The 27,489-nt window shown below is 47.3% G+C and overlaps 1 protein-coding gene and 1 long non-coding RNA gene across 2 annotated transcripts in view; both read left to right on the top strand.

Moving 5' to 3' along the window:
- The window catches only part of LOC309529640, a 350,951-nt gene that overhangs the window by 235,126 nt on the left and 88,336 nt on the right, over positions 1 to 27,489 (top strand). The window lies entirely within an intron of this gene.
- Positions 7,503 to 19,743, top strand: FAM167A (family with sequence similarity 167 member A). The gene is made up of 2 exons (XM_082217961.1): positions 7,503 to 8,354; positions 15,961 to 19,743. Exons 1-2 carry the CDS (start codon positions 7,905 to 7,907, stop codon positions 16,222 to 16,224), a joined length of 714 nt encoding a protein of 237 aa, XP_082074087.1. The 5' UTR covers positions 7,503 to 7,904; the 3' UTR covers positions 16,225 to 19,743.

The following is a 27,489-nucleotide window of genomic DNA, read 5'->3' as shown; positions in this document are numbered from 1 at the left end:
ATTCCTTCACCACACTCCCAAATCGAGAATGACCCTTCCACAGCAAAGCATATATGGGTGGTGAAGGTAAAGGTAAAGCGACCCCTGACAGTTAAGTCCAGTCACAAACGACTCTGGGGTTGGGGCGCTCATCTTGTTTTACAGGCCGAGGGAGCCAGTGTTTGTCTGCTCCGCAGACAGTTTTTCTGGGTCATGTGGCCAGCATGACTAAGCCGCTTCTGGAGCAACAGAACACTGACACCAGAACAATGCACGGAAACACTATTTACCTTCCCGCCGGAGCAGTACCTATTAATCTACTTGCATTTTTGGCGTGCTTTCCAACTGCTAGATTGGCAGGAGCTGGGACCGAGCAACAGGAGCTCAGCCAGTCATGGGGATTCGAACCACTGACCTTTTGATCAGCAAGCCCAAGACTTAGTGGTTTAGACCACAGCGCCACCTGCATAGTGTGTGGTAGTGTGGTTCAAATGGTAAACTGCCTCACCAGGAATCCAATGTTGCTCTGAGACATTTTCTGTTGTAAGTGACAAATAAATGCAAATAATAACTATCATTAATATTTGTATTAAAATTAAAATACATTGTGATGTTGACTCACTTGTGAGAATCAGCCCTGGGACTTTTCGAAGTTAAGTTCTCTCTCCCTCTTTGTCTGTAAATTTCCAGGCTGACATATTTCTTCCTGGCGGCTTTAATTGATTGCTCAATATATTTTTATCACACAGATGGCAGTTAACCTCTCCTCTGGCTGGAGGGACTTTCAAGGCTGACTGCAGTCCTCCTGGATACATGAACGCTCTTTCCTCGAAGAAAATCTCGCCGATTTGCCTCCAAACGTTGCGAGGAAAAGGCAAGCTGGAGACAGGTAAGTCCCGTTCACCTCAGCTTCAGTTTATGAATTATGGTGGAGGGAGGGAGAGAGGAAAACAAATTCCCTGCATGAAGAGCCAGTTGCATTTATGGCCCTTGCTAAACCGCTCCCCTTGATTAAGAAGATCTTCCTCTAGATAGGGGAATAGATTCACAGTAACCATGGTGATGGGCCTCCCTAAGTCAAAGGTCATTTGTGCAGCCATCATTTTGGACAGGGGAAGCCGATGTCTGAGAAGGAAGTAAATAAACCCAAAGCGCTGCTAAAAATAAAAGCGGCTGGGCTTTGTAGTCTTCCCTGTTTACATACGTTGCAGACGTTAGAACATCAAAGATGGAAAAGACCAAAGTCTCTTCTAGTCCAGCCTTCTGTTCACCAGCCAGACTGAAAATAATCCAAGGAACAACATCTGCACTAAATGCAGAAAATCCCAGGTTTAAGCCCCGGCATTTCCAGGTATGCTCTGCTTCCACGATTGGAGGCATCAACCTTGCATGTTTAGACCTTTAAGGTAAAGGTAAAGGGACCCCTGACCATTAGGTCCAGTCGTGACTGACTCTGGGGTTGCAGCGCTCACCTCGCTTTATTGGCTGAGGGAGCTGGCGTACAGCTTCTGGGTCATGTGGCCAGCATGACTAAGCTGCTTATGGCTAAACGCAGTTTACCTTCCAGCCGGAGCGGTACCTATTTATCTACTTGCACTTTGACGTGCTTTCGAACTGCTAGGTTGGCAGGAGCAGGGACCAAGCAACAGGAGCTCACCCCGTCACGGGGATTCGAACCGCCGACCTTCTGATCGGCAAGTCCTAGGCTCTGTCGTTTAACCCACAGTGCCGCTACCCTCCTTAAATAAATTCAGACAAGTCTCAAATTTTGGTTTGGTTTTTGGCAGAATTTAGGCCACAACTTTATTGATTACGGCAAGTGAATGGTCGCATAGGCTCTGGTTCGACTAGTTCTCTGCACCGTTGCAGGTAGCACTGACCCAGGGCACCAGCATAGGTCAGCCAAGGGTGAACACCTGGATAAGCAGAAAGCCAGAAGCAGGGTATCTCCACCACCTAAATGCCCCCCTGGACTCAGGCACGGGCACAACCCCCTCTCAGGGGTTGACCAAACCATCGAGTCCCTCGATTTCTTTAATGGAATACCCTTCACATAGGGATGGGAGAGCGTTCTCCCATCCCTATCACCTGAACCAGAGCCTATCCGCAACCTTGCAAGTTGTGACGATTTGCTACACGGCAGATGAAACCCAAATAGCAACAGCCAATCAGCCAAGTGGGGGAAATTCCTGCCGTGTCCATGTCCCAACGACAGACGACACATGACGGCATAGCAAGGTCAAGCAAAAAGCCCTAAATATAGGGCGAGGTGGGCAGGTGTTCCGATGCACGCACCGAAAGAGGAAGCTCTGGGTCACGTGCATAGGTCCCTTGATCTGTTTAGCTTGAGATCCATTGACCTGATTGAACCCTGCATCAAGGGACCTACCAATTGGTTGTTGTGGCTATCCAAACGTACCCACCCACAACACTGGGTTAGGTTGTCAGGTCTCACCACAACACATGCCCTCTTTAAGGGAGGACCCGATTTCTAAAAACCAGTTGCTGGAACCCACAGGAGGCGAGAGTGTTGCTCTTGTGACGGGGTCCTGCTTGGAGTTTCGCCACAGGCATTTGATTTTCCTCTTCTGCCTATTGTAGCAGCTGTATTAACTGTGGTAGATGCTGTGTGGTTTTAAATTGCTTGCCCATAGCTTCTTTTATTTCTTCTTTTGTCATTATACACATCTTTATGCACACTTGATTAGTTGCATTTATATCCCATTTTTCTCTCCAAGGCAAACATTCTTCTCCCATTCCCCATTTAACCTCCACAGCCACCCTGTGAGGTAGGTTAGACTGAGAGACTATGACTGGCCCAAGGTCACCCAGTGACCTTGATGGCCAAGTGAGGATTGCTAGCCCAACTCTCTAACCACTGCACCACACAGTCTCTCTTGAGCCCAGTGTGTACATTTTTGTCCCCATTCCCTGCCTGAAAAACTGCTTTGAAAAGATGGGTTTTGAAGGATGGAAGTGTTTTGGTTTGCAATGGTCTTAGCATCACCTCTCTCCTTTAGATGACTTATGTTTATTAAGACAAGAGTCTCAAATTATCTACCTGTATTATCTGCCTACTCTCCAAAAAATAAAACAAATGCCCAATTAACAGCCACAAGGGAGCCAGAGATTCACTTTCTTCTCTCTCTCTCTGTGAATACCTTTTATCAACATCCCATTTAGAGCATCTCCCCCCAGAACAATGGCGACGTTGAGGAGAAAGTAGACCTGTGTTCTCTAAAAAGATTTGTTTTTCAATAGAATTCTTTCTGTGAAAAGATTCCCCCAAAATAATTACAGACTTGGTGTCAGAATTATATGAATTCCCAGCAAGCGTTCAGCAGGCTGGACAATTACCCAATAGCTCAAATTACATTTTAATGCGTTTGCACGAGGTCATTCCAAGAGTTCATTTCTGGCCACGTTCCCAGGTGGACAAAAAGTTGGTTTTGATTTACATCGCACCCTTAGAAGAAGAAACCTGAACTGTTTCTGAATCCAGCACCAGATCTAATTATGTCATTTTGGAGAAAGTCACATTCCTATTTCTCTCTTTCCCATTTGGATAAATTTGGGGCAGAGGGGAAGGCAACACTGTTTTTGTTTTTGTTGATATATATGGTAAAGGTGAGATTCAAATCCAGCTCTCTTAATTTATTTATTTATATTATTTACAGCTTTTAAAGCCTGCTCTGCGCTGAATAGTTTCAATCCCAGAGCAGGGAATCAAGTGATAAAAACAAAGCAATGCACAAAATTAGCAAAATAATATGAATAAGCCGAATAAACAACAAATTAACAATTCTGCCTTAAGGTAAGCAAGCAGAACAACAGTGACAAAAAATAAGAATACCAGCTTAATACCAAATACCTGGGTGTAAACACACACACACACACACACACACGATATTAAGATATTAATTCACACTTTCTAAAATGACGCACTAACTGAAACACGGCTATCCTTCAAAGCCAGCACTACTCTGAATTTTGCAATGCAGTTCTCCAGCAAAGCAACACACATTCTAGGATGAAACATGCATAAAGGTAAAAGTAAAGGGACCCCTGACCATTAGGTCCAGTCACGGATGACTCTGGGGTTGCGGGGCTCATCTCGCTTTATTGACCGAGGGAGCTGGTGTACAGCTTCCGGGTCATGTGGCCAGCATGACTAAGCCGCTTCTGGCGAACCAGAGCAGCACAAGGAAACGCTGTTTACCTTCCCGCCAGAGCAGTACCTATTTATCTACTTGCACTGCTGTGCTTTCAATCTGCTAGGTTGGCAGGAGCAGGGACCGTGCAACGGGAGCTCACCCAGTCGCGGGGATTCGAACCGCTGACCTTCTGATCAGCAAGTCCTAGGCTCTGTGGTTTAACCCACAGTGCCACCCGTGTCCCTGAAACGTGTGTAAAAAGGCATATATTTGCGAACAGAGATAGATGACACAATCAAGGGTCATAGCAACGGTTCCCACCTCATCTCTTATGTGGGGCAGCCAATCCACTTGGTGCCAACAGACTCTCTGTGGCTTCTGAGCAGCTGAACACCTTTCTCTGCCACCCCACCCTGGAGTGGTATGAATCATAGCCCGCAAGCATCCAGAGGAGGAAACACAAAGCAAATTGTCCACAGAAGCAACACAGCAACAATTCCTAGACCTAACACAAAAGAAAAAGAGGGTGGCCAGAAGCCATGGCTGGTTTTTATCTTCCATTCCCAGTCCTGAGGATCCTCATAGGCCTCAATGTTGATAAGGCTGCTCGGGAGGAATGGGAAGGCGGATCTGCTGGGCCTCTGCCTTCTCTCTTCTCCTAACCAGCTGATTTTAGCTCTCTGTTCAGCCTGCTTCTCGAACATATCCTCCAACATTTCTCCGATGAAAATAGGGGTGTCCTATTTAATGTTGATGATGATGCTAATAATAATAATACCTTTATTGTCTTAATGAACTTAATGAAACATTAAACATTAAAAAACTTCAGATGGCTTGAGGATCATATGAAAATAGAAATGTCCTTCCAACATTTCTTCAATGAAAATAGGGATGTCCTATTCAATACCCTACAACAGTTCTCCACTGAAAATAGAGACGCCCCCTCCAACTTTCCCCCAATGAAAATAGGGACTTCCTACCGTACCCTCCAACATTTCTCCATTGAAAATAGAGACGTCCTAAGGAAATTCGGGACATTCAGGGATCGAATCAGAAACCAGGAGGGCTTCTGTAAATCCAGGACTGTCCCTGACAAATAGGGACACTGGGAGGGTCTACCCTGGTAGGGCATTCACTTTGCTTGTAGAATGTCCCCAGAATCAGTCCCAGAATCTCCAGATAGGGCTGGGAAAAGTCTCCCCATCTGAAATCTTAGAGCTGCTGCCATTGACATTAATGAGCTAGGTGGACCAATGATCTGATTCAGTGAAAGGCACCTTGCTATGCTGCTCATGGCTAGAGTATCTGCTTGGCCTGCAGAAGGTTCCAGGTTCAATCCCCAGCATCTCCCGTTAGGGTTTGACTGACTGATTATATTTCTCCATGGGCTCATTCCGCTCCAGCCCCCCTGCCCTCTACTGCTGTAGCTGATGGTGGTGCATGTGGGTCAACATCTGTGGGAGCTTGGACTTGATGGCCGGGGTCTGCAGTGAGTGACATGGTGCTAGCAGAGCAAACAGGGTGTGTTGGTCCCAGGGGGTTACCGTGCGGCATGGTCCAAGGCTGAACTGGGGTCCAAGGTAGGGAGTCGGGCGTGGTCAGGAACTCGAGCAGAAAGCAGGACAGGGTGCCAGCAGGAACAGGTAACCAACAATGTTGCTCCCGCAACCTGGGACTGGGCTGACTGGCCTTTATCTCCTCTGAGGCCTAGGACGGCCCCGGTCCACAGGTGACCCGCCTCTCCCGGCCTTAAGGCAAGCACTCCTCCTGAGAGAACTTAGTTCCCTCTGCCTCTCTGCCCTGAGCCTCTGTAGCTCAGGAGAGGCTGGAGGGTTACTGGACCCAGAGGCCACCTCACCTTCCCCTGAGAGGGCTGGGAGAGGAGCACCTGCAGGCAATGAGTCCTTGATCACCTCCGGAGCCGGATACATCAGGTGTCTGCTCCTGAGGATCTGGCACAGGTGCAGGCCCTTCAGATTCAAGCCCCTGCCCCGGAGGCGGGGACTCCTGTGCAGGCTGGGAGTCCTCCAGTTCAGCCTCTGAATCAGATTCCCAGGCCATCACACGGGGGACGCCAGGATTCTGAGTTGAGGCACTGCCTTGGACGGCTCTTCACCCTATGTATGCTGGATCTGGTAGGCAGCAGCACACAAAAACAGATCCAGACTCCTCACAAGAGCTTTCCCTCAGGTAGCGCCCATCCCACACCGTTAAACCTGCACATACTTTGTGTGGCGAGTTCCTGTTCCCCCCAGTGGCAATAAAGACACATGACACAATTATTAAGGTTAATGGGCTAGATAAGGCCACAACTTTATTGGTTACAGGTGATGAGTGGTATTGGCTTAGGCATTGGTCCTAACCGACTATCCAGCTTCAGCCCTTCCGCTTGAAGTCCGGGAAGGGTTAACCACCAGTAGGGGGAGTCCTGCTGATGCACATCAACTAGGAACTCCCCCGGGGTCACCGCTCAGGGGCATGCCTTAGGCCCTCACCTCCATAGGCTTCGGACAGGGCCACTCCCCCCGGAATCCTTTATCGGACTACCCTTCAATATGTGGGGCAGGTGATGGCACTTCCTCCCCTCTTCCAACTACAAAACAATACCAATACCAATGCCTAACCGCCAGTACTAAGAAAGTTGTGACGACTTGCTATGAGGTAGGCGAAAACCAAGTGACTGGTATGTGGGAAAAGAGGGAGATCCCTGGCCGCACCTGAGTTTAAATCGGGCGGGCCACACCCCCAAAGCCAGCCAATTGGCTGGCCACGGGGTGACGCAGCCAGGGATTCCCCCAATCATGCGGGGGCTCAGCCGTGACGCCTGCAATCCCACCTCCTCTGCAGGGCAGAAGTGGCTTTCTCCCAAAACTGCCTCCCCACAATATTAACATCTGTGGAGATGCCCCACTTTCCCTCTGGGTACAGCTTTGGTTGAATGGCCCACAACATGAGACAGGGCATTCTTGGTGATGGCCCCCCACCCCAGTTCTGGAACTCCCTCTCAAATGTCCCCCATCTTAGCCTCATTTCAGCCCAAGGTGCACAACCCTTTTGTTTCCCCAGACCTCTGGAATGCAATCTTCCTTCTTGGCAACGCCACAAGAATGCCGTTGTTCCATTAAAGTAAATAGAGTTATTGTGCCATATTAGTTTCCCTGCACTCTCAGGGCAGGCTTGAAGTATGAAGAAATAAATAAAGATCTGCACCTGTTAATCGCTTTCGTGGGTGGGCTCCCATAAGCCATTACACTAGCCCTTCCTTGCCTCCCAGGTAGCAAGGCTCTGCAATGCAAAGCTGAGATCGTGTCAAGTACGCTAACAAGATACGGGTTTATTAATTGTGCAACACTCTGCTACAGTATTTCTCCCACTCTTCTCTCCCTCTGACCTCATCCTTAGTAATCCGTTTCTTCGCCCTGAGCACGGTGCCTGACAGGTCTCTCTCTGCAGCAGGAAAAACCTTCTGCAGGAAAGCTAGAGAAAGCTTGTTTGCTCTTGCCCGAGAACATCACTAGACAGCCGGGGCGAAGTCTCTTAGAGAGACGGTTTAGGCTGAAGGCTTTCACTTCCATTTTTCTCACGTTCAGGTCATATAAGGAAGTTCTGGTTGCTCGTCCGTTCCTCCCCCTTCTCCCCCCTTGACAATTTGCGGCTGAAAACCAACAATGTGCCTTTGTGTTCCTGCTTAGATGGTGTCCTGTGTTCTTGGATTGAAAGCGCTGAGTCCCAACTTCTGAGCAAAGGAAATTTGGAGCATCTGATCACTTCATGGATGGTCTTGCCTGGATATTGGAGCCCTCTGCTAACCTCTTGATGGATGTTGATGGCATTCCTCCGGAAAGTAAGGTGTCTGCCCCTAAGATTGAGATAGAACAAATGTTGGACGGTGCAGATCCCGAGACGGGAGGAGGCGCTCCTCCTGACGACCACTTGCGGAACCTGAAAGCTCTGACGGAGAAACTGAGGCTGGAGACGAGGAGACCCTCCTATTTGGAGTGGAAGGCCCAGCTGGAGGGGATTGTGTGGAAAAGCCACCCGGAGCATCCTGCGGAAGCCAGCCGGGATGAGAAACCAATGGGGGAAAGCGTTCCTTTAACAGAGGTGCAAGTTCATATCAATGGAGGCTCTTTGAAAGCGCAAGTTCCAGTGATGACCCAGGAGAAAATCAGTGGCTTTGGAAATATTGATGAGGCTCTCAACTGGCTCAGGAAAGAACTGGTAAGTTGGTTCCTGCTGATGTTTATTAACCTTTTAACTGCGTCGCTTCCTGACGACCTGTTTTATTGAGCTTTCGCCCTGATTTCTTTGTAGGGAGGTTAGACGATGTTGGCTATTTAATGAGAATCTGTTCTGATTTGTTTCTGGGGAAGTTAGATGGCTTGGTGTTGAAACCAGTGTTATCCTGCACTTACCACAGCACTTTCCTTATTGCAAAAAAAGTCTGACCTCTTGGGGAAACAGGTTTGTTGCACAAGGCCTCCCCATCAGAATAAGTGTGCAGCCCTGAACTTGCTGGCATGTGATTAAATATCAGCCTCAAATAGTGACAGCTTCAAAGTGCTGCATGTTCTTCTGACTTCAATGGGTCTACTTTCTTATATGTGTGTGTGTGCTGGATTTCACCCTAAGGGAAGAAGAAAAACCTCACCTCTCTTTAGTCACAATTATTCACAGAAAACACACAACTCTCTCTCTCTCTCTCTCTCTCTCTCTCTCTCTCTCTCTCTCTCTCTCTCTCTCGCTCTCGCTCTCTCTCTTTCTTCTTTCCCTTTGTTCATTTATACATGCAAAGCTTTTATTCCGTAGGAAAATGAAAAACAAAAATAGGCCTCTGCTCTCGATGAGCTTACAGTCTGAACATTTTTTTGTTCCATTTCCCCCCTCTTCCTTTTTGTTCCATTCCCTCTATTGTTCCTTCTTTTATTTCTCTCTATCCTTTATGCAGTAAGCTGGCTGGCATGCATAACTTTATATACTCCTTCCAGCAGCATTTAAGAAACTCCTTCCAAGCTGGAGATTGCAATGAAAGTTCACTCTGTCTCTGAGCTCCCCTGCCTGACATTCGGCTCATTTGTGCTGGGGGGGTTGGGGGGGTCTTCTTTTCTCACCTGCTTATTTCACCACTATAACTAAAAGAAAAGAGATAACCTCAACAATGTGGTTTTAAAAAAATAATAATTTGGAGAGGGATCATAGCTCATGAATTCATGGAATCTTGTGTAATTGAGAGGGATCTTGGAGTTCATCTACTCTAACAGCCTGATCAATATGAGGTCAATGGCAGCATCCCTGTCTGGGGCCAAATAAATGCATGCATCGAAGGAACACTTGCCACCTCTGAAGGCAGCCAGTTCAGCTGCCTAATAGAAGAGTTTGGAAGAGTTTGGATTTGATATCCCGCTTTATCACTACCTGAAGGAGTCTCAAAGCGGCTAACATTCTCCTTTCCCTTCCTCCCCCACAACAAACACTCTGTGAGGTGAGTGGGGCTGAGAGACTTCAGAGAAGTGTGACTGGCCCAAGGTCACCCAGCAGCTGCATGTGGAGGAGTGGAGACGTGAACCCGGTTCCCCAGATTACGAGTCTACTGCTCTTAACCACTACACCACACTGGCTCTCAATAATGTTTTGGCCATTGGAAAGTCCCTTCTAAAATTTAGCTGAGATTTGCTTCCCCACCATTTCCACTTATTGGTTCTAGCACTGCTCTTTGAAGCAACAGGGAGCAGTGGCGGAGCTTCATGCTCTGGTACTGGGGGGTGGATAGCAGGCGGGGGTGGGGCTGGTGCACGTCCCGGGCATGTGGCGTGCCACCCACAGGGGCGCGGCGTGCATCCCGGGGGTGTGGCATGACTCCTGGGGGTGTGGCACATCAACTGTGGGGGTGTGGCGCTCAGCACAGGTGGGGGAACAGCAGTGATGGCACCCCACCGGGATTGTGCTGCCGGGGGCGATGTGCTCCCCCCGCGCTCCTCTTCCTCCGCCCCTGACTGGGAGCACATGTGTTGGGTGTAGAAGCTCCCATATTCAATTCTTAAAGAACTGGGAAGAGTCAGTAGAGAGGAAGGAGAAATTTGATTTGCATTTCAGGGTGAATCTATGCAACTCACACTTTCGGAAACGATACACGAACCAAAGCGGAGGCATCCTCTGAAATCTGCACTGCTCTGAATTTTGCAATGCCATTCTCCGGCAAAGTAATGTGTGGGGAAAAAAAAAAGGAGAGTGCATATACTTGTGTGCAAAACTACAACTAATCCAGAATGCGGCAGCTAGACTGCTGACCAGGAGAGGTCGCCAAGACCATATAACACCGATCCTGAAAGACCTACATTGGCTCCCAGTACGTTTCCGAGCACAATTCAGAGTGTTGGTGCTGACCTTTAAAGCCCTAAATAGCCTTGGCCCAGTATACCTGAAGGAGTGTGTCCACCCCCATCGTTCGGCCTGGACACTGACGTCCAGCTCCGAGGGCCTTCTGGCAATTCCCTCCCTGCGAGATGTGAGGTTACAGGGAACCAGGCAGAGGGCCTTCTTGGTAGTGACACCCACCCTCTGGAACTCCCTCCCACCAGATGTCAAAGAGAACAACTACCAAACTTTGAGTAGACATCTGAAGGCAGCCCTGTTTAGGAAAGCTTTTAATATTTGATGAATTATTGTATTTTAATATTTTGCTGGAAGATGCCCAGAGTGGCTGGGGAAACCCAGCCAGATGGACAGGGCATAAATAAAAATTATTATTATTATTATTAAATGCATATAATAGCGACAATAGTAAGAAGTATTATGTTAACGGTTGCCTTTGCAAAAATGTGCATGTTAGCAAATAGGGCATGAGAAGATATGTATGTCAGGAGCAATTTGCACGAAAACGATTGAGTTATAGAATTGCAGAATTGGAAGGGACCCCACGGATCATCTAGGCCACCCACTGCAATGCTTTTAAAACGCCACTGAATTTCCATGAGGACTTTTAAATAAATAAAAACATTGCAAACCAATGTGGCACTGCAGGCATTGTGACATTGACTTCTTCGGAAGATGGTGGACTCTCCTTCCTTGGAGAATTTTTAACAGAGGTTGGATGGCCACCAGTCATGGATGCTTTAGTTGAAATTCCTGCATTGCAGGGGGTTGGTCTAGATGACCCTTGGATCCCTTCCCACTCTAATATTCTATGAATAGATTTCCAGGGTTTTAAGGCAGGTGGTCTCCCAGTCCCAGCCCTGGCTGGAGATGCCAGAAATTGAACCCGGAACCTTCTGCACACAATCTGGGTGCACTAACCACTGAGCTATGGCCCAAGCACTCTTGCCCCCCCCCCAATGAAGAGGAGACAGGTGATGGTGTCCTAGAGAAAATCACTTGATCCGTTGGCTGAATTTCCTGTACTTTCATGGTCAAAATAGCTTAATAGCAGTTTTGTGCTTCTCCTTCCAATCGATGTTAATGCCTGCTGTAATTGCGTGCAGCCTGGAGACCGAACAGAGGCTGTGATTATAATGCCAGCCTCCGTTGATTTAATGGAAATGCTGACCAGAGCCCTTTCGCTGAATTTAGAAAGGAGGACAGGCAGCAGGGAATCTTCGGGTTTTTCCCTGCATACCTTGAGACCGCTCTGCAGAGCTGGTGGCACCATCGGAGCAGGACTTTGGGGGGGTCTGTTTGGCAGAAGGAGGAGAAGCAGGGAGAGCTGCCCACATGCTGAAGCCAAGTAGTACACACTGCGTGTTGAGGTCCCCAAGCCACCCCAATAACTCACACATCACACGCATTTTTTTGTTTAAGGCTTTTGGCATCATTTTGGCCAAAACTTTATTTAAATACGGAACTGTGAGTGGTTGCTTAGGCATTGGTTCTGACTATCTGTTCCCCCGTCCAGGGACAGAACTGATTTCCGGATTCCAGCAGAAGCCAGTCAGGGAAAACAATATTGGGGAGAAATGAAGCTGGGCAGCAGACCTTCACCTCTCCCCACATGCTCCCAGAGGCCAGGGACTTGGACAAAAGCATGGAAAGCCCCTGGATTCCTTTAACGGAATTCCCTTGCAGCACCAGCATTGGAGGGGTAGGGACTTACCCTTCCAACATCCAATTTTTTAACCAATGCCTAACCGCAAACCTTACAAGTTTGTGGTTAAACCACAGAGCCTAGGACTTGCCGATCAGAAGGTCGGCGGTTTGAATCCCCACGACGGGGTGAGCTCCCGTTGCTCGGTCCCTGCTCCTGCTAACCTAGCAGTTTGAAACCATGTCAAAGTGCAAGTAGATAAATAGGTACCGCTCTGGCGGGAAGGTAAACGGCATTTCCGTGCACTGCTCTGGTTCGCCAGAAGCAGCTTTGTCATGGTTTCATAAATCATGGTGCAATAAACCATAGTTTAGAGCCATGTATAAGTTTGGTGGAAGAAATATGTTCTGCTTTTTCAGACTTATTTTCAACTCAGAAATCTCTGCCCCCTTCCCTTGTATAATCCCGTCAATGAGAGAGAGAGAGAGAGAGAGAGAGAGAGAGAGAGAGAGAGATAATAGAATCATAGAATTGTGGAGATGGAAGGGACCACAAAGGGCATCTAATCCAGCCCCCAGTATGCAGGAATCTTTTGCCCCAAGGGGGTTCAAACCTATGGCCCTGAGATTAAGAATATCATATACAAAGGCCAGCTTCATTGGCCCAGAATGCTGCCTTCTGCCTCCTGCACCACAATTAACCTGTCGCTGGTTCTTCATCTATTGCCAAAGGAGAATCTGATGTGTGAGAAACTCGATCTTTTTATCTCGGACACCCGAAACCGAGCACCAAGTCTGAAGCCAGGGGACAGGGATTCAGCGCTGGCACCTTCCCTCCGTGTCAGAGCTGTAATCCTTTTGTCAGCCATCACAAGGCTTTGTCTGTTGCCCCTTTATGCTCCTATCCTGTGGAGATCAGCTCCCCACCGACTCCCTTTTTTTGTTTTACAATGGGGGAGAGAGACCCTTCTCACCCTGAAAGAGCAAATGAAAGCTGGCGGGAAGCTTTATCTCCCTGGGAAAGTTTGGAAACTGTTGGGCTGGAGCTGCTGAAGAACTGATCCTCATTTCCCCCTCTCAACAAAACACCGGCAGAGTCCCATTGCAGATGGAAATAAGGTTGTAAGACTATAGAGGCACAAGAATTGGGGCCATCTAGTCAAGAACTACTTTTTCCATAAGATCTAGATGCCCTCATAATCAGAGAAGATGAAGATGAAGGAGGAGGAGGAGGAGCTTGGATTTGATATCCCGCTTTATCACTACCCTAAGGAGTCTCAAAGTGGCTAACATTCTCCTTTCCCTTCCTCCCCCACAACAAACACTCTGTGAGGTGAGTGAGGCTGAGAGACTTCAAAGAAGTGTGACTAGCCCAAGGTCACCCAGCAGCTGCATGTGGAGGAGCGGGGACGCGAACCCGGTTCCCCAGATTATGAGTCTACCACTCTTAACCACTACACCACATTTTGAATCAGGACCTGCAAAAAACATTCCTGTTTAGAGAAGAATACACAGATGCTTAGAAAGTCGATGCAATTCCATTTTAGTATTTTAACTTTCGTATGTGTTAAAGCATGGCTGTAAATGTTTCTTGATTTTATTGTTTTCCCAATTCATAAACCGCTTTGAAGAGGGTGTTTGTGTGTGTGTGTGTGTGTGTGTGTTTTGCAATCAAGCCACGTGTCAATTCTATGAAATTAATAAATAACAATAACTCTTATAGGTGAATCGGAAACGTCAGCTTGCCGAAAATGCAGCGGCCGGATTACTGGCTAGGCTTCCATTCTAGATCTCGGAAGACCAGTTTTGAAATAGCTGCACTGGTTGAGAGTGTGTTTCTGATTCCAATTCAAGGTGCTCATGTCACTATTTAAGGCCCTAAATGACTCGCACCCCAAATACCCAAAACACGGTCTCCTCCTTTACATCCCCTCTCAGGTGCTGCAATCAGCAGAGGTGTCCATCTCAATACAATCGTTCCTTGGAAGTTGACCGGAATCTGTTCCGGAACTCCGTTCGACTTCCAAAATGTTCGGAAACCAAAGCGTGGCTTCTGATTGGAAGTCCCAGAAGCTGTATCGGACATTTGGCTTCCCAAAAAAATTCAAAAACTGGAACACACACTTCCGGGTTTCGATTGTTCGGGAGCCGAAACATATGAGTACCAAGGCGTTTGACAATCAAGGTACGACTGTAGTTCCTCTGCCCTCAGAGGCAAGGGTGGTGGTGGTCCAGGAGAGAGCCTTCTCTGTGGCGGCTTTTAAATCATGGACCTCCTTCGCTACAGAGGTGCACCTGGTGCCTTCATTATACAGCTTCCGGAGAAGGCTGAAGAAACACCTCTTTACCCTGGCTTTTGACGCTTGAGGTGTACGTTTTTAGGACGCAGCTTATTTTTGTGATTGCAAGTTGCTTCAAACTGTTCTTAACAGTGTGCTTTGATGTTGCAAATCACCCCGGGACCTTACGGAAGAAGAGTGTGCAGTAAATAAATATTCTTGCCTACCTTTCACCCTAAGGCCCCAGAGTGGGTGACTACAATTCAAATGGAATGTTAAAAAGCTTTTAACCGTAATTATTTTCAGAATGTTTTGTTCTGCTTCGTTTTTAAATTGCGCCTCTGTTTGGCACCTGGGTTTCCTTGGGGGGGGGAGGGCAGAAAAAAAAATCCAATAAACAAATTTGCTCCCTTCCCCCTTTCCTGGTTAAAGTTGCCACTTTAATCTTACCCTCCAACGTTTCTCTGGTGAAAACTGGGACTTTTTCCTAAGGAAAAGTGGGACATTCTAGGATTAAATCATATTCCATACCCTCCAACATTTCTCTGATGAAAATAGGGACTTTTTCCTAAGGAAAAGTGGGGCATTCTAGGATCAAATCATATTCCTAGGGCCCTGTGGGACTTGACATCTTTCCACAGGGCCTGCAAGACAGAGCTGTTCCACCAGGCCTTTGGCCAAGGCACAGTCTGACCCCCTCCTTTGGTAATTTCTTCACAGAACTCTAGCCCAATGGTTGCCATCAATTTGATTTGAACTGATTTTATAATGAATTGATTTTAGAATGCTGTATTATTTTACTGTTGTTAGCCGCTCTGAGCCCGGCTTCAGCTGGGGAGGGCGGGATATAAATAAAATATTATTATTATTATTATTATTATTATTATTATTATTATTATTATTATTATTTTATTTCTCTGATGAAAATAGGGACTTTTTCCTAAGGAAAAGTGGGACATTCTAGGATCAAATCATATTCCTTACCCTCTAACATTTCTCTGATGAAAATAGGAATGTCCTAAGGAAAAGTGAGGGAACAGGGGTGGTGCTGTGGGTTAAACCACAGAGCCTGGGACTTGCCGATCACTAGGTCGGCAGTTCGAATCCCCACGATGGGGTGAGCTCCCGTTGCTCGGTCCCTGCTCCTGCCAACCTAGCAGTTCGAAAGTACGTCAAAGTGCAAGTCGATAAATAGGTACTGCTCTGTTGGGAAGGTAAACGGTGTTTCCGTGCACTGCTCTCATTCGCCAGAAGCGGCTTAGTCCTGCTGGCCACATGACCCGGAAGCTGTACGCCGGCTCCCTCGGCCAATAAAGCGAGATGAGTGCCGCAACCCCAGAGTCGGCCACGACTGGACCTAATGGTCAGGGGTCCTTTTACCTTTACCTGTAAGGAAAAGTGGGACATTCAGGGATCAAATCAGAAGCCGTCCAGGGGCTGTCCCTGGAAAGTAGGGACACTTGGAGGGTCTGCTTTAACCCCCTCATGCCCCTTGACTATGAAACTATCCCTCCCTGCCTTTTGTGTTCCAGATGGAAATGCGTCTCCAGGACCAGCAGCTGGCCCGGCAGCTGATGCGCCTTCGCAGCGACATCAACAAGCTCAAAATCGAGCAGACCTGCCACCTCCACCGGCGGATGCTCAACGATGCCACCTACGAGCTGGAGGAGCGGGACGAGCTCTCTGACCTCCTGTGCGACTTCCCCCTGACATCCTCCTTCAGCCTCTCCACCCCGCTTAAGCTCATTGGCGTGACGAAGATGAACATCAACTCCCGCCGGTTCTCACTTTGCTAGAGGGAGGGGATGGGAGGGCCGAGGGGCAGAAGCGGGCACGGAGGGTGACCTTGCCGACGCAGAGGAGGAGAAGCTTGCTTGCTCGGCAGGGGAAGGCAGGTGAGGTCGGAGGACAAAGAGGGAAAGCGGAGCAGATCTGGCAAGGGCTCTTCCACTGATCCAGTATGGCTGGGCGATGGCAACAGTCAAGATCATGTTCCCAGAGTGCTTTGCAGGAAAGATGGAGAATACAAACAACCAGCTTCCTCAAGGGGAGGCAGAGAGGCTACCCTAATCCAATACTTTCCTTCAGAAACAGTCTCCCTTCCCCGTGGATGGAATAAGGGTGTGAAGTATGGTTACCAGACGTCCCTGTTTCCCGGGGACAGTCCCCAGATTTACAAATCTGTCCCCCGACAAAATCCGTCCCCGGATTTCATTTAATGTCCCCAGATTTATATTTTAAGTGTTGTAGATTTATTAGTAGGGAATGAATGTTGCGTGATTGGTTCAACGGCAGAAGACACATCAAATGGGGACTTCTGGCGAGGCAAAATGGCGAATGCCACGGCAGCGGGCAGCTCCTGAAGCCAGCCAGAGCCAACTGCACTACTAGGCTGGCTCCGGGCTGCTGAGACTGCCGCTGCTGAGGGGTAACCAGGGATGCCCTCTGCATCAACTGGGGTAACTGCTGCTCCTCCCTATGACCCAAGCCGGGAGCGAGAGCACCCAGCCACCCAGCCGACTGCCCAGCGGTGCTCCAGGGCTAGGAAAACCCTGGAGCTAACGCAGTGAGAAGGAAGAGAGAGAAAGAGGAAGGAGAAAAGAGGGGAGCCCCAACCTTGCGGCACAGCTGAGGACAAGAGGTAGGAGAGCACCGGGAGGGCAAGGACACGTGGCTGAGCCCAGGCCCAACCTGAGCCTACTCCAATGCGGCTAGTGCTCCAAGAGAGCAGGTCAGGGCCCAGAGGAAGGCCGCCTGACAGAGGAGACCACATAAGAGAAGATATTACTTCTTAATTTTTTAAAAAAATAACTTTTCCCCCTCTTTTTTTTAAAAAAGGGTCCCCGGATTCTTTGAAAAAAATCTGGTAACCTTAGTGTGGAGAGATGTGGCATGGCATGGACATCCAGTTGAAGTTGAATGGTCACTTGGGCCAAGATAAGGGAGTGGTCCTTCATGCATTGCGCAATTAATCTGCCTTTGTGGAATTCCACACCACCTGTGACCTTATCGGCATCCGCATTGCCGCAAGTGAAGAAGTAGCTCTGTTGTCCTGTTCCTGTCCCTTCCATCATTTTCATAGGGAGATCCTATGTAAGAGAGAAAAGTGCTGCTCTCATTTATATAGAATTCTATACACTTTGGTCACCTTGTTCTTCATTTGTTCCCTCCGAAACTAATCCCTGACACCCTGCACTTATCCTTTATCTGAGGGGAGAACAGATGCCAGTCGGTGTACACAATATTGAGCTAGATGGATCCATGGTCTCAGTCAGTGTAAGGCAGCCTCCTAGGACGTTCCTGTGGGAAACAGTGAGAAGTGACGGCAGCCAACATGGCAAATGGTCGGGATGTTAAGAGCTGTCCAGAGTACGTGGTGGATTCATTGGCAATAAAAGTTGGGGTCCTGGCTAAAGCCACTGTTAGGAGTTCAGCCTACACTCGAGTAGGACCCTGGCAGAGACACATGCCTGACTGGCAAGTTCTCTCCCTCCTGGTTGATCGTTCGGGAGCTTCATAAGCTTTCTTCAGCCCAAACATCACAGCGACCGATGCCAACTGACACCGGCACATTTAGAGATCCGCAGAGTCTTTGCAGCTTTGCGTAACAGACCTCAGCAACTCAGCATTTTGGCTAATCTACTTTATTTACATAAAAACACGCAAGGAGCACTGCAACATGGCTCCCTCTCTCTCTAGCATCAGACAGCAAAAAGAAAATGAACAAAGGACAATAGTCCCACTTCACGGAACACAGTAACACAAACATCCTGTCTCCGTCCCTTCCCTCTCTGTGGAGTCAAAACATATATCATCATGTGAAAGAAAACAATCCCATGACTGCAATCATGGAGCAGGAATTCTAACAGCCACTTGGCACTCTGTGTCTGCTACACATTGTTTAATGGGTACTTTGGCCTGATTGTATCACATGCTGAGTAGAATACCTGGAGAGAAGCCCAGGGACGAGATTTTAGTTGCACTGCCTGTTTCCACGTGGATTGAAAATCATCATTCACAGTTAGTGGGGCAAGGCCAAGGCAGAAATAAAGGTCGTCTGAGCCACACCCACACTCTAGCCTCCACTTTTGTGAAAAACTTTATGGAATAATTCAAAACATCAAAACTAACACAATCGCATGAGCACAGTTCCAGAGTATTTTTCATTCTCATGTATAGTATATCTATTCAAAAAAAGTTTGGTTAATGAAGAAATTACATATCTTTCTACTTATGAGTGTTGAACTAATTGGCTGATGAAGAATTCAATGAAACAGTAGTTGTTATCTGAAAACACTGTTCAGCAGAGTTCAAAGTTGGACATCAGAATTGGACATTTGCTTCACAGCTTGCTCTCCACCGGGTAAAGTCTGGCACCATGATTCATTTAAGGACTTTCAGAGACTTTCAGAGACTTCAGTTTGTTAGTTTTGATGTTTTGAATTCTTCCATAAAGTTTTTCACATTGTAATTGTTTCTGGCCATCGCGTTGCTTTTGATATTGCTGACTCACATTTTGCAACACAGGGGTTTGTTTGTTTACTCCACTTTTGTGAAGCTTGTCACTAGTCTCACATTTTGGGACTTGAAGGGCTGATCTTAGAAATTTGGATTGTACTAGTTTTAGGGGTGCAAAATTGGAGAAGGGGCCCAGCTGTGCAACACAGAGAAGTTGAGAGCTGTCCAGCAACACCCAAAGAACTACAGGTTCTTTACCCCTGACTTAAACCACCTACGTAGTCCCTTTTCATCCAGGCCTCCCCATCATAATTAACCCCTCCCCCTGATACCCCAAATCATCTCTGCATCCCACTATCTCCAACAATTTTACATCCCTGGATGATCTTGACCAACTGTACCTTTCTTGGGCAGCCCCAAAAGTGAAACACCCCAGAGATTTGGCTCCTGCCCTTGTACATGTTAGCTCAGAGCTAATCCCGATTCAGTTCAACGGGACTTACAGTCAGGTAAGTCTTTATAGAGCTGTTGCAGTCTGGGATACATTGCAATGATACGCTTGCTTGCACAAAAACCAGCGTTCGAATTTCCAGGAACTTTGCAAATTTTGAAGCCCGTGTCAAATTCCTTTGCTAAGAATAAATTTCCATGTGGGTAGGTCCTTGGTTTTGCACAAAATGCACCAGAAACATGCAGACTGCTTTGTGTCTGTTTGAGATATGTGTGGGATTCTGAAAAAATAAAAAAAAAACATTTCCCATTGGAATCAGGAATTTGAGTCTTCTATTTTTTTGTGTTTCATTGGAGGCAAGGGAGGAAACTGCAGTGGAAACTCAATAAACAATGCACAAATGAAATTGTTTCAATCTTGGGCTATATACACCTTAATGGTATAAAGCATAGAGAGGTCATTCCCCCCTTTTTGCATTTCAATTTGCTTTTTTACATTCCTATATGGACCTGAAAGAGGATAGGTGGGGATCTTCTTTATCCTATGCCCTTCACCAGATTTGCTTCCTCCCACCAAACTTCAATGATGATGATGATGATATATTATTTATACCCTGCCCATCTGGCTGGGTTTTCCCCATCATTCTGCCCGGACACTGAGGTCCAGTTCCGAGGGCCTTCTGGCGGTTCCCTCACTGCCAGAAGCAAATCTACAGGGAACCAGGCAGAGGGCCTTCTCAGTGGTGGCACCCGCCCTGTGGAACACCCTCCCATCAGATTACAAGGAAATAAACAACTACCTGACATTTTGAAAACATCCGAAGGCAGCCCTGTTCAGGGAAGTTTTTAATGTGTGACAGTTTGATGTATTTTTTAAACTTTGTTGGAAGCCGCCCAGAGTGGCTGGGATAACCCAGCCAGATGGGCGGGCTACAAATATATTATTATTATTATTATTATTATTATTATTATTATTATTATTATTTATTATTATTATCTCTAATGGACCAGCGGAGGGGCACGCAATCTCTGCCCGGAGTGGTTGTCCCACCAACAGCCTGGCCCATCTTTCATTTCATACGTGGCCACATCAATGGAAAGCCGTTGCACAACGATTACGCCTACGTCTTTGGGAGTTTGGACCGGCCAGCTCAGGCAGCCTCCGTTCTTCCCTCCTACCTTGCAAATTATCTTCTGGCCCAGTTTCAAGTGGTTCACGTTTTCTGATGGCTCGCTTTGAGGATCAGGAGTGCAGCTGGGAGCGATGTTCGGTACAACATGCCTTGGAAGGAGATAATTGGCTCCTGGAAGAGAACACGGTTCAACTGACATGTTTCAAAGGGTGCTTTCCTGAGGAGTGATTGCTCTGACTGGAGAAGAAATTCTGATTGATGATGACAATTTCTATACCATATTATATTTTTAAGGGAAACAATTTCAAAGTAGTTTACAACACATTCAAACATCAAATAAAACAACCCACAATAGAATTGTAGAATTGCAGAGTTGGAAGGGATCCCGAGGGTCATCTAGTCCAACCCCCTTGCAATGCAGGAATCTCAACTAAAGTATCCATAACAGGTGACCATCCAACCTCTGCTTTAAAACCTCCAAGGAAGGAGAATAAAACATTCCTGAAGAAAGTCAAATGTAAAGTATATCTTCAAAGCAGCATAATTAACAAGGAACTAAGATATTACCTTAAGGGACACGGATGGCGCTGTGGGTTAAACCACTGAGCCTAGGACTTGCCGATCAGAAGGTCAGCGATTTGAGTCCCTGCGACGGGGTGAGCTCCCGTTGCTCGGTCCCTGCTCCTGCCAACCTAGCAGTTCAAAAGCACATCAAAGTGCAAGTAGATAAATAGGTACCACTCTGGCGGGAAGGTAAACGGCGTTTCCATGCGCTGCTCTGGTTTCACCAGAAGTGGCTTAGTCATGCTGGCCACATGACCCAGAAGCTGTACGTCGGCTCCCTCAGCCAATAAAGCGAGATGAGCGCCGCAACCCCAGAGTCGGTCATGACTGGACCTAATGGTCAGGGGTCCCTTTACCTTTACCTTAAGATATTACCTTAAAGATTTTGAAATGAAACACAACTAAAGGAAGTCAAATTTAAAACACACATTTAAAATAGCACAATTGACAAAAGAATAAAATACTTTCATAAGCATAGAACATATCTGCTGCTGTTGCTGCCAGCCCTGCCAATGGTGGTTCATGGTGATCAGAGAGCATGTAAGCTCAGACTGGGTCTGCACTAAGAGGCGGCCAAGATGGTTGTTTGAAAGTGAACCTGCCTAAATCACAAGTTTCAAAACAGTATGCAAACCGAAACACAGCCACTCACATGACAAGAGATAGCTCAGTCAGTAAAGGTAAAGGGACCCTTGACCGTTAGGTCCAGTCGTGGCCGACTCTGGGGTTGCGGCGCTCATCTCACTTTATTGGCCGAGGGAGGTGGCGTACGGCTTCAGGGTCATGTGGCCAGCATGACTAAGCCGCTTCTGGTGAACCAGAGCAGTGCACGGAAACACCGTTTACCTTCCCGCCGGAGTGGAACCTATTTATCTACTTGCACTTTGACGTGCTTTCGAACTGCTAGGTTGGCAGGAGCAGGGACTGAGCAACAGGAGCTCACCCTGTCGTGGGGATTCGAACCGCCGACCTTCTGATTGGCAAGTCCTAGGCTCTGTGGTTTAACCCACAGTGCCACCCGCGTCCCTAGGTTGAGTTAGTGTAGAGAAATAAGCTGAGTCAGGAACAGTTATGAGCTAGGCAGACAAGTAAATATCAGAGATGTGGTTTAGTGAGTGACAGCAGGTAGTGGAAGTTATAGGTCTGGATAGGCACCCCATGATTGTAATTGACCGATACCGTTTATGAAACCACACGCTTGTTAAACTGCAATAAATAAACAAAAGTTTATGTTCCAATTTAACCCTGACTGGACTCAGTATTGTCCCAGGTAGGGCCTGGGTGGCGGCAGTGAGAAATAAAGTGACCACAGAGATCAATAGATGGTGAAACGTCCAGGGACCCTGTGTGATCGCCACAGCCACCAACAAGCCTGAAGTCCCAGGGTAGTGTTGACCACCAACTTGGATAGCTTTAAAAGAGGATTTAAAAGAGAAGAGCGTATTTGTGCTCAGGTCTTGGTTGTGAGCTTCTGGTGGGCATCTGTTTGGTTACGGTGAGATAAAGACTGGACGTGTCACCGGCCCGATCCACGCAATGTTCCCTATGTTCTTTTGCTCACTGTGGGACGCTCACCTGGCTAAGTGTGTATAAAATTGTTCCCTCGATGTACTTTTGTTGTAATTGATTGTCGTGAGTTATCGCAAGAGCTGGAGAGGCAGAATGTGACTATTTAAAATAAAGTGAACCACCAATTAAAAAAGACCTCTCCATTCCCGATGAGGCTTCCAGGTGATCAGGCTGGGGCAAGTCATATCCCTGGCATCTCGCCCTTGACGAATGATGGACAGAGGCGGGTGTGCCGACAGAATATTATATTTCAGGCAGCACCAAGTTTGAGTGAGTGGGTGGATGATCAGAAGGCTTTCAGATGGTGGAGTTAAAGAGATTACAGCTTATTAAGAGCTTTGCAAAAAAAGCTGCTTAATTGGCTTAGGCTACATAACAAGGTGTTAGCCAGAAACAATTTTCATTTTGGCTTGGGTGCCTCGAGCTTTTGTTTTCGCTGAGTTTGGGTTCGAAAACCTTAAGATCCATAAATAGCAACACCATAGAGGTCCTGGGCCCTAAGGAAGTCAGATTAGCCTCAACCAGGGCCAGGGCCTTTTCAACACTGGCTCCAGCCTGGTGAAACGTTCTGACTCGTGAGACCAGGGCCCTGTGGGATCTGATTTCTTTCCACAGGGCCTGTAAGACAGAGCTGTTCCGCCTGGCCTTTGGTTTGGACTCAGTCTGACCCTTATGTTTCCTTCCCTTTATGTGATCTATGGGCTACTTTTAAAATGAGGCTGCATTTTAAATTGCATTTTAACCTGTATTTTAAATTGGTTTCTCCCACCACACATTATGTTTTTACTGTAATTTTTACTGGTGTTAGTTGCCCTGAGCCCTGCTCTGGCTGGGGAGGGTGGGATATAAATAAAATTTATTATAATTATTATAATTATTATTTGTTTTAGTCATTTAGTCTTGTCCTACTCTTCGTGACCCCATGGACGCCAGGCACTCCTGTCCTCCACAGCCCCCCGCAGTTGGGTCAAACTCATGCTGGTAGCTTCAAGAACACTGTCCAACCATCTCATTCTCTGTAATCCCCTTCTCCTTGTGCCCTCCATCTTTCCCAACATCAGGGTCTTTTCCAGGGAGTCTTCTCTTCTCATGAGGTGGCCAAAGTATTGTAGCCTCAGTTTCAGGATCTGTCCTTCCAGTGAGCACTCAGGGCTGATTTCCTTAAGAATGGAGAGGTTTGATCTTCTTGCAGTCCATGGGACTCTCTAGACTCTCCTCCAGCTTATTATTATTATGTGAGGGCTGTATCACTTCAGAAGTCAGGTGGGAGTGCAAATGATGGAATGCCCCTCTCTAAAAAAAACCCCCACTTATAGCAGACTAGCATCTCAGGAAGGAGGCTGGATCAGAACTGTCTTTTCCTTGATTCCTGATTTGCATAAATGAGTGACACTGATTAAGTCGCTGAAATGGCAGCTGCCATGCACAAGAGGGAGCTCTCAGCAGATTCAAGAGACACAAAACTGCAAATACTGAATAAGTCTCCTGGGGGGGAAATGGAGAGGGGGGACTTCAAATGATGAGCAGTCCCAGCAGTCACAGATTGCCTGACTGTGTGTGTGTGTGTGTGTGTGTGTGGAGGGGAGCAGCCGGGAAAACAGGAGAGAATAGAATTGAGTGTTAAGGAGGAATATAAGAGCAGCAGTGCTGGGTCAGGCCACAACCCCATCTAGTTCAGCATTGTGTTTTCACTTGCCCACCATCCTGCAAGAACATAACATCACTTCTCCCCATCTGTAATTCCCAGCATCTAGAATTGCTGATCTCTTGCCACGACTCCCCTGTTTTAATTACTGCATTGTTTAAATGGGATTTTTTTTTATTGCCTGTTTTTAATTATGGATGCTTTAATAGGATCAGTTTATTGTGTGTTTAAATCACGCAGGTTTATACATCTTAATGTTTGTGTAACTGGCTTTGATACTTGCAAACCGCTTAGGAGCCTATTAATACAGTATGTGGATGAACCAATAAATAAAGAACTCCACCTCCGACAGTGGAGAGGCAGTGTCTAGATTCTGCTAGATCTGGTGGAGAAGCTGCAGAACAAGACTAGCGAGAGGAGCTGATACGGAGTGGGATTTCCAGTGATTCCTCTCCTTGGTCAGGGTTTCCTAAGCTTGTGTTCCCAGTTGTTTTTAGACTACAACTCCCACCATCCATAGTTTAGCAGGACCAGTGGGCAGGGATGATGGGAACTGTAGTCCCCAAAACAGCTGGAGACCCAAGTTTGGGAAACCCTCTCCTAGATGCTTTCAGCATCGATGAAGAGCGCATCATGAGCACAAAAGAAAAGCACTGCTGGGTCAGGCCAAAGGTCCATCTAGCCAAGAATTGTGTTCTCACAGCTGCCAACCCGATGTGTCAATGGGAAGCCCCCCAACAGGACCTGAGTGCCCACCTGTGATTCCCAGAAACTTGGATCCAGCAGCCCCCCAACCTTTCCTGGGACCCTCAGCCAAAACTGCATGCAGGCGGCCACAAGACTGAATAATTGGACAGAATTATAGTATTAATTAGATGGCATATACAGGTGTTTGGGTGACTGTGACTTTGGCTTTTTACCTGTTGTTCAGTTACTATTCAGCAGACATACTTTTTGTTCATCAATATTGGTTGTTGTATGTTTCAGAAGACATCTGAAGGCAGCCCTGTTTAGGGAAGCTTTTAATGTTTGATGGACTATTGTATTTTAACGTTTTGTTGGAAGCCTCCCAGAGTGGCTGGGGAAACCCAGGCAGATGGGCGGGGTATAAATAATTAAGCCCATCTGGCTGTGTTTCCCCAGCCACTCTGGGCGGCTTCCAACGAAATATTAAAATACAGTGGTCTGTTAAACATTAAAAGCTTTCCTAAACAGGGCTGCCTTCAGATGTCTTCTAAAAGTCTGGTAGTTGTTCTTCTCTTTGACATCTGATGGGAGGGTATTCCACAGGGCAGGTGCCACTAGTGAGAAGGCCCTCTGCCTGGTTCCCTGTAACTTGGCTTCTCACAGTGAGGGAACCGCCAGAAGGCCCTCAGAACTGGACCTCAGTGTCCGGGCTGAACGATGGGGGTGGAGACGCTCCTTCAGATATACTGGCCCGAGGCATTTAGGGCTTTAAAGGTCAACACCAACACTTGTGAAACCTGTGCCAAGCTTCCCTGCTCATATCTGCATACACCATTCTGTTCCTTTCATTTCCCCCCTCAGCTGATTCTTCGGTCACAAAGAAAGCGGAGCCCTGCAGAGATTCTGCTCGCTTGCCAGCCATTTCCTGGAGGATATAAACTCTCCCCATTCTCGGGGACCTTTGTTCTAAATGTCATCCACTCCCCCCTGTGCTTCTGCCTGGGAGAACTGCACAGATCAGCTCAACCGCCCGCATTTCCCAGCAAATAACATCCATTCTCTTCTCAGAATATCAGCAGACCATTGGGTTTTATGCAGCCTTGCCAAGGACTCGAGCGTAGCCTCTGCCAGCCTGGGTGGGCATTATAACCTAATGCTGCCAAAAGATTTCCCCAAATGGAAATTCATCTTCATAGAATCATAGAATCATAGAATCATAGAATCCTAGAGTTGGAAGAGACCACAAGGGCCATCGAGTCCAACCCCCTGCCAAGCAGGAAACACCATCAGAGCACTCCTGACATATGGTTGTCAAGCCTCTGCTTAAAGACCTCCAAAGTAGGAGACTCCACCACACTCCTTGGCAGCAAATTCCACTGTCAAACAGCTCTTACTGTCAGGAAGTTCTTCCTAATGTTTAGGTGGAATCTTCTTTCTTGTAGTTTGGATCCATTGCTCCGTGTCCGCTTCTCCGGAGCAGCAGAAAACAACCTTTCTCCCTCCTCCATGTGACATCCTTTTATATATTTGAACATGGCTATCATATCACCCCTTAACCTCCTCTTCTCCAGGCTAAACATGCCCAGCTCCCTTAGCCGTTCCTCATAAGGCATCGTTTCTAGGCCTTTGACCATTTTGGTTGCCCTCCTCTGGACACGTTCCAGTTTGTCAGTGTCCTTCTTGAATTGTGGTGCCCAGAACTGGACACAGTACTCCAGGTGTGGTCTGACCAGAGCAGAATACAGTGGCACTATTACTTCCCTTGATCTAGATGCTATACTCCTATTGATGCAGCCCAGAATTGCATTGGCTTTTTTAGCTGCCGCGTCACACTGTTGGCTCATGTCAAGTTTGTGGTCAACCAAGACTCCTAGATCCTTTTCACATGTACTGCTCTCAAGCCAGGTGTCACCCATCTTGTATTTGTGCCTCTCATTTTTTTTGCCCAAGTGCAATACTTTACATTTCTCCCTGTTAAAATTCATCTTGTTTGTTTTTGCCCAGTTCTCTAATCTGTCAAGGTCGTTTTGAAGTGTGATCCTGTCCTCTGGGGTGTTAGCCACCCCTCCCAGTTTGGTGTCATCTGCAAATTTGATCAGGATGCCCTTGAGTCCATCATCCAAATCGTTGATAAAGATGTTGAATAAGACCAGGCCCAAGACAGAACCCTGTGGCACCCCACTAGTCACTCTTCTCCAGGATGAAGAGGAACCATTGATGAGCACCCTTTGGGTTCGGTCAGTCAGCCAGTTACAAATCCACTGAGTGGTAGCATAGTCAAGACCGCATTTTACCAGCTTCTTTACAAGAATATCATGGGGCACCTTGTCAAGAATATCATGGGGCATCTTCTGCTTTGGTGATCACTCGTAGCCGAGTAAGATTGTCTTCCATGAACACAATCTTAACAGTGAGTCCGTAAGTGACTGTGGTGGCCAATTCTGGATCTGCACATCCTTTCACAGTGGGGACGTAGGTTTCCAGGCAGGAGTTGATCAGACATGATTGCCAGAGGGTTTGCCAGATGTGCCTTCCTCTTAGATTGTTTCTCCCTT

The sequence above is a fragment of the Podarcis vaucheri genome (genome assembly GCF_965113315.1).
Source record: "Podarcis vaucheri genome assembly, chromosome: 3".
Taxonomy (NCBI): domain Eukaryota; kingdom Metazoa; phylum Chordata; class Lepidosauria; order Squamata; family Lacertidae; genus Podarcis; species Podarcis vaucheri.
The sequence above is the reverse complement of the archived record's forward strand: the minus strand, read 5'-3'. Positions and strand labels throughout refer to the sequence as shown.

Excerpts from the sequence above, each read along its gene's own strand:
- FAM167A (XM_082217961.1), top strand. The coding sequence starts at position 7,905 with ATGGATGGTCTTGCCTGGATATTGGAGCCCTCTGCTAACCTCTTGATG. Across the intron at positions 8,355-15,960 it reads ACTGGCTCAGGAAAGAACTG|ATGGAAATGCGTCTCCAGGA; the intron begins GTAAGTTGGTTC and ends TTTGTGTTCCAG.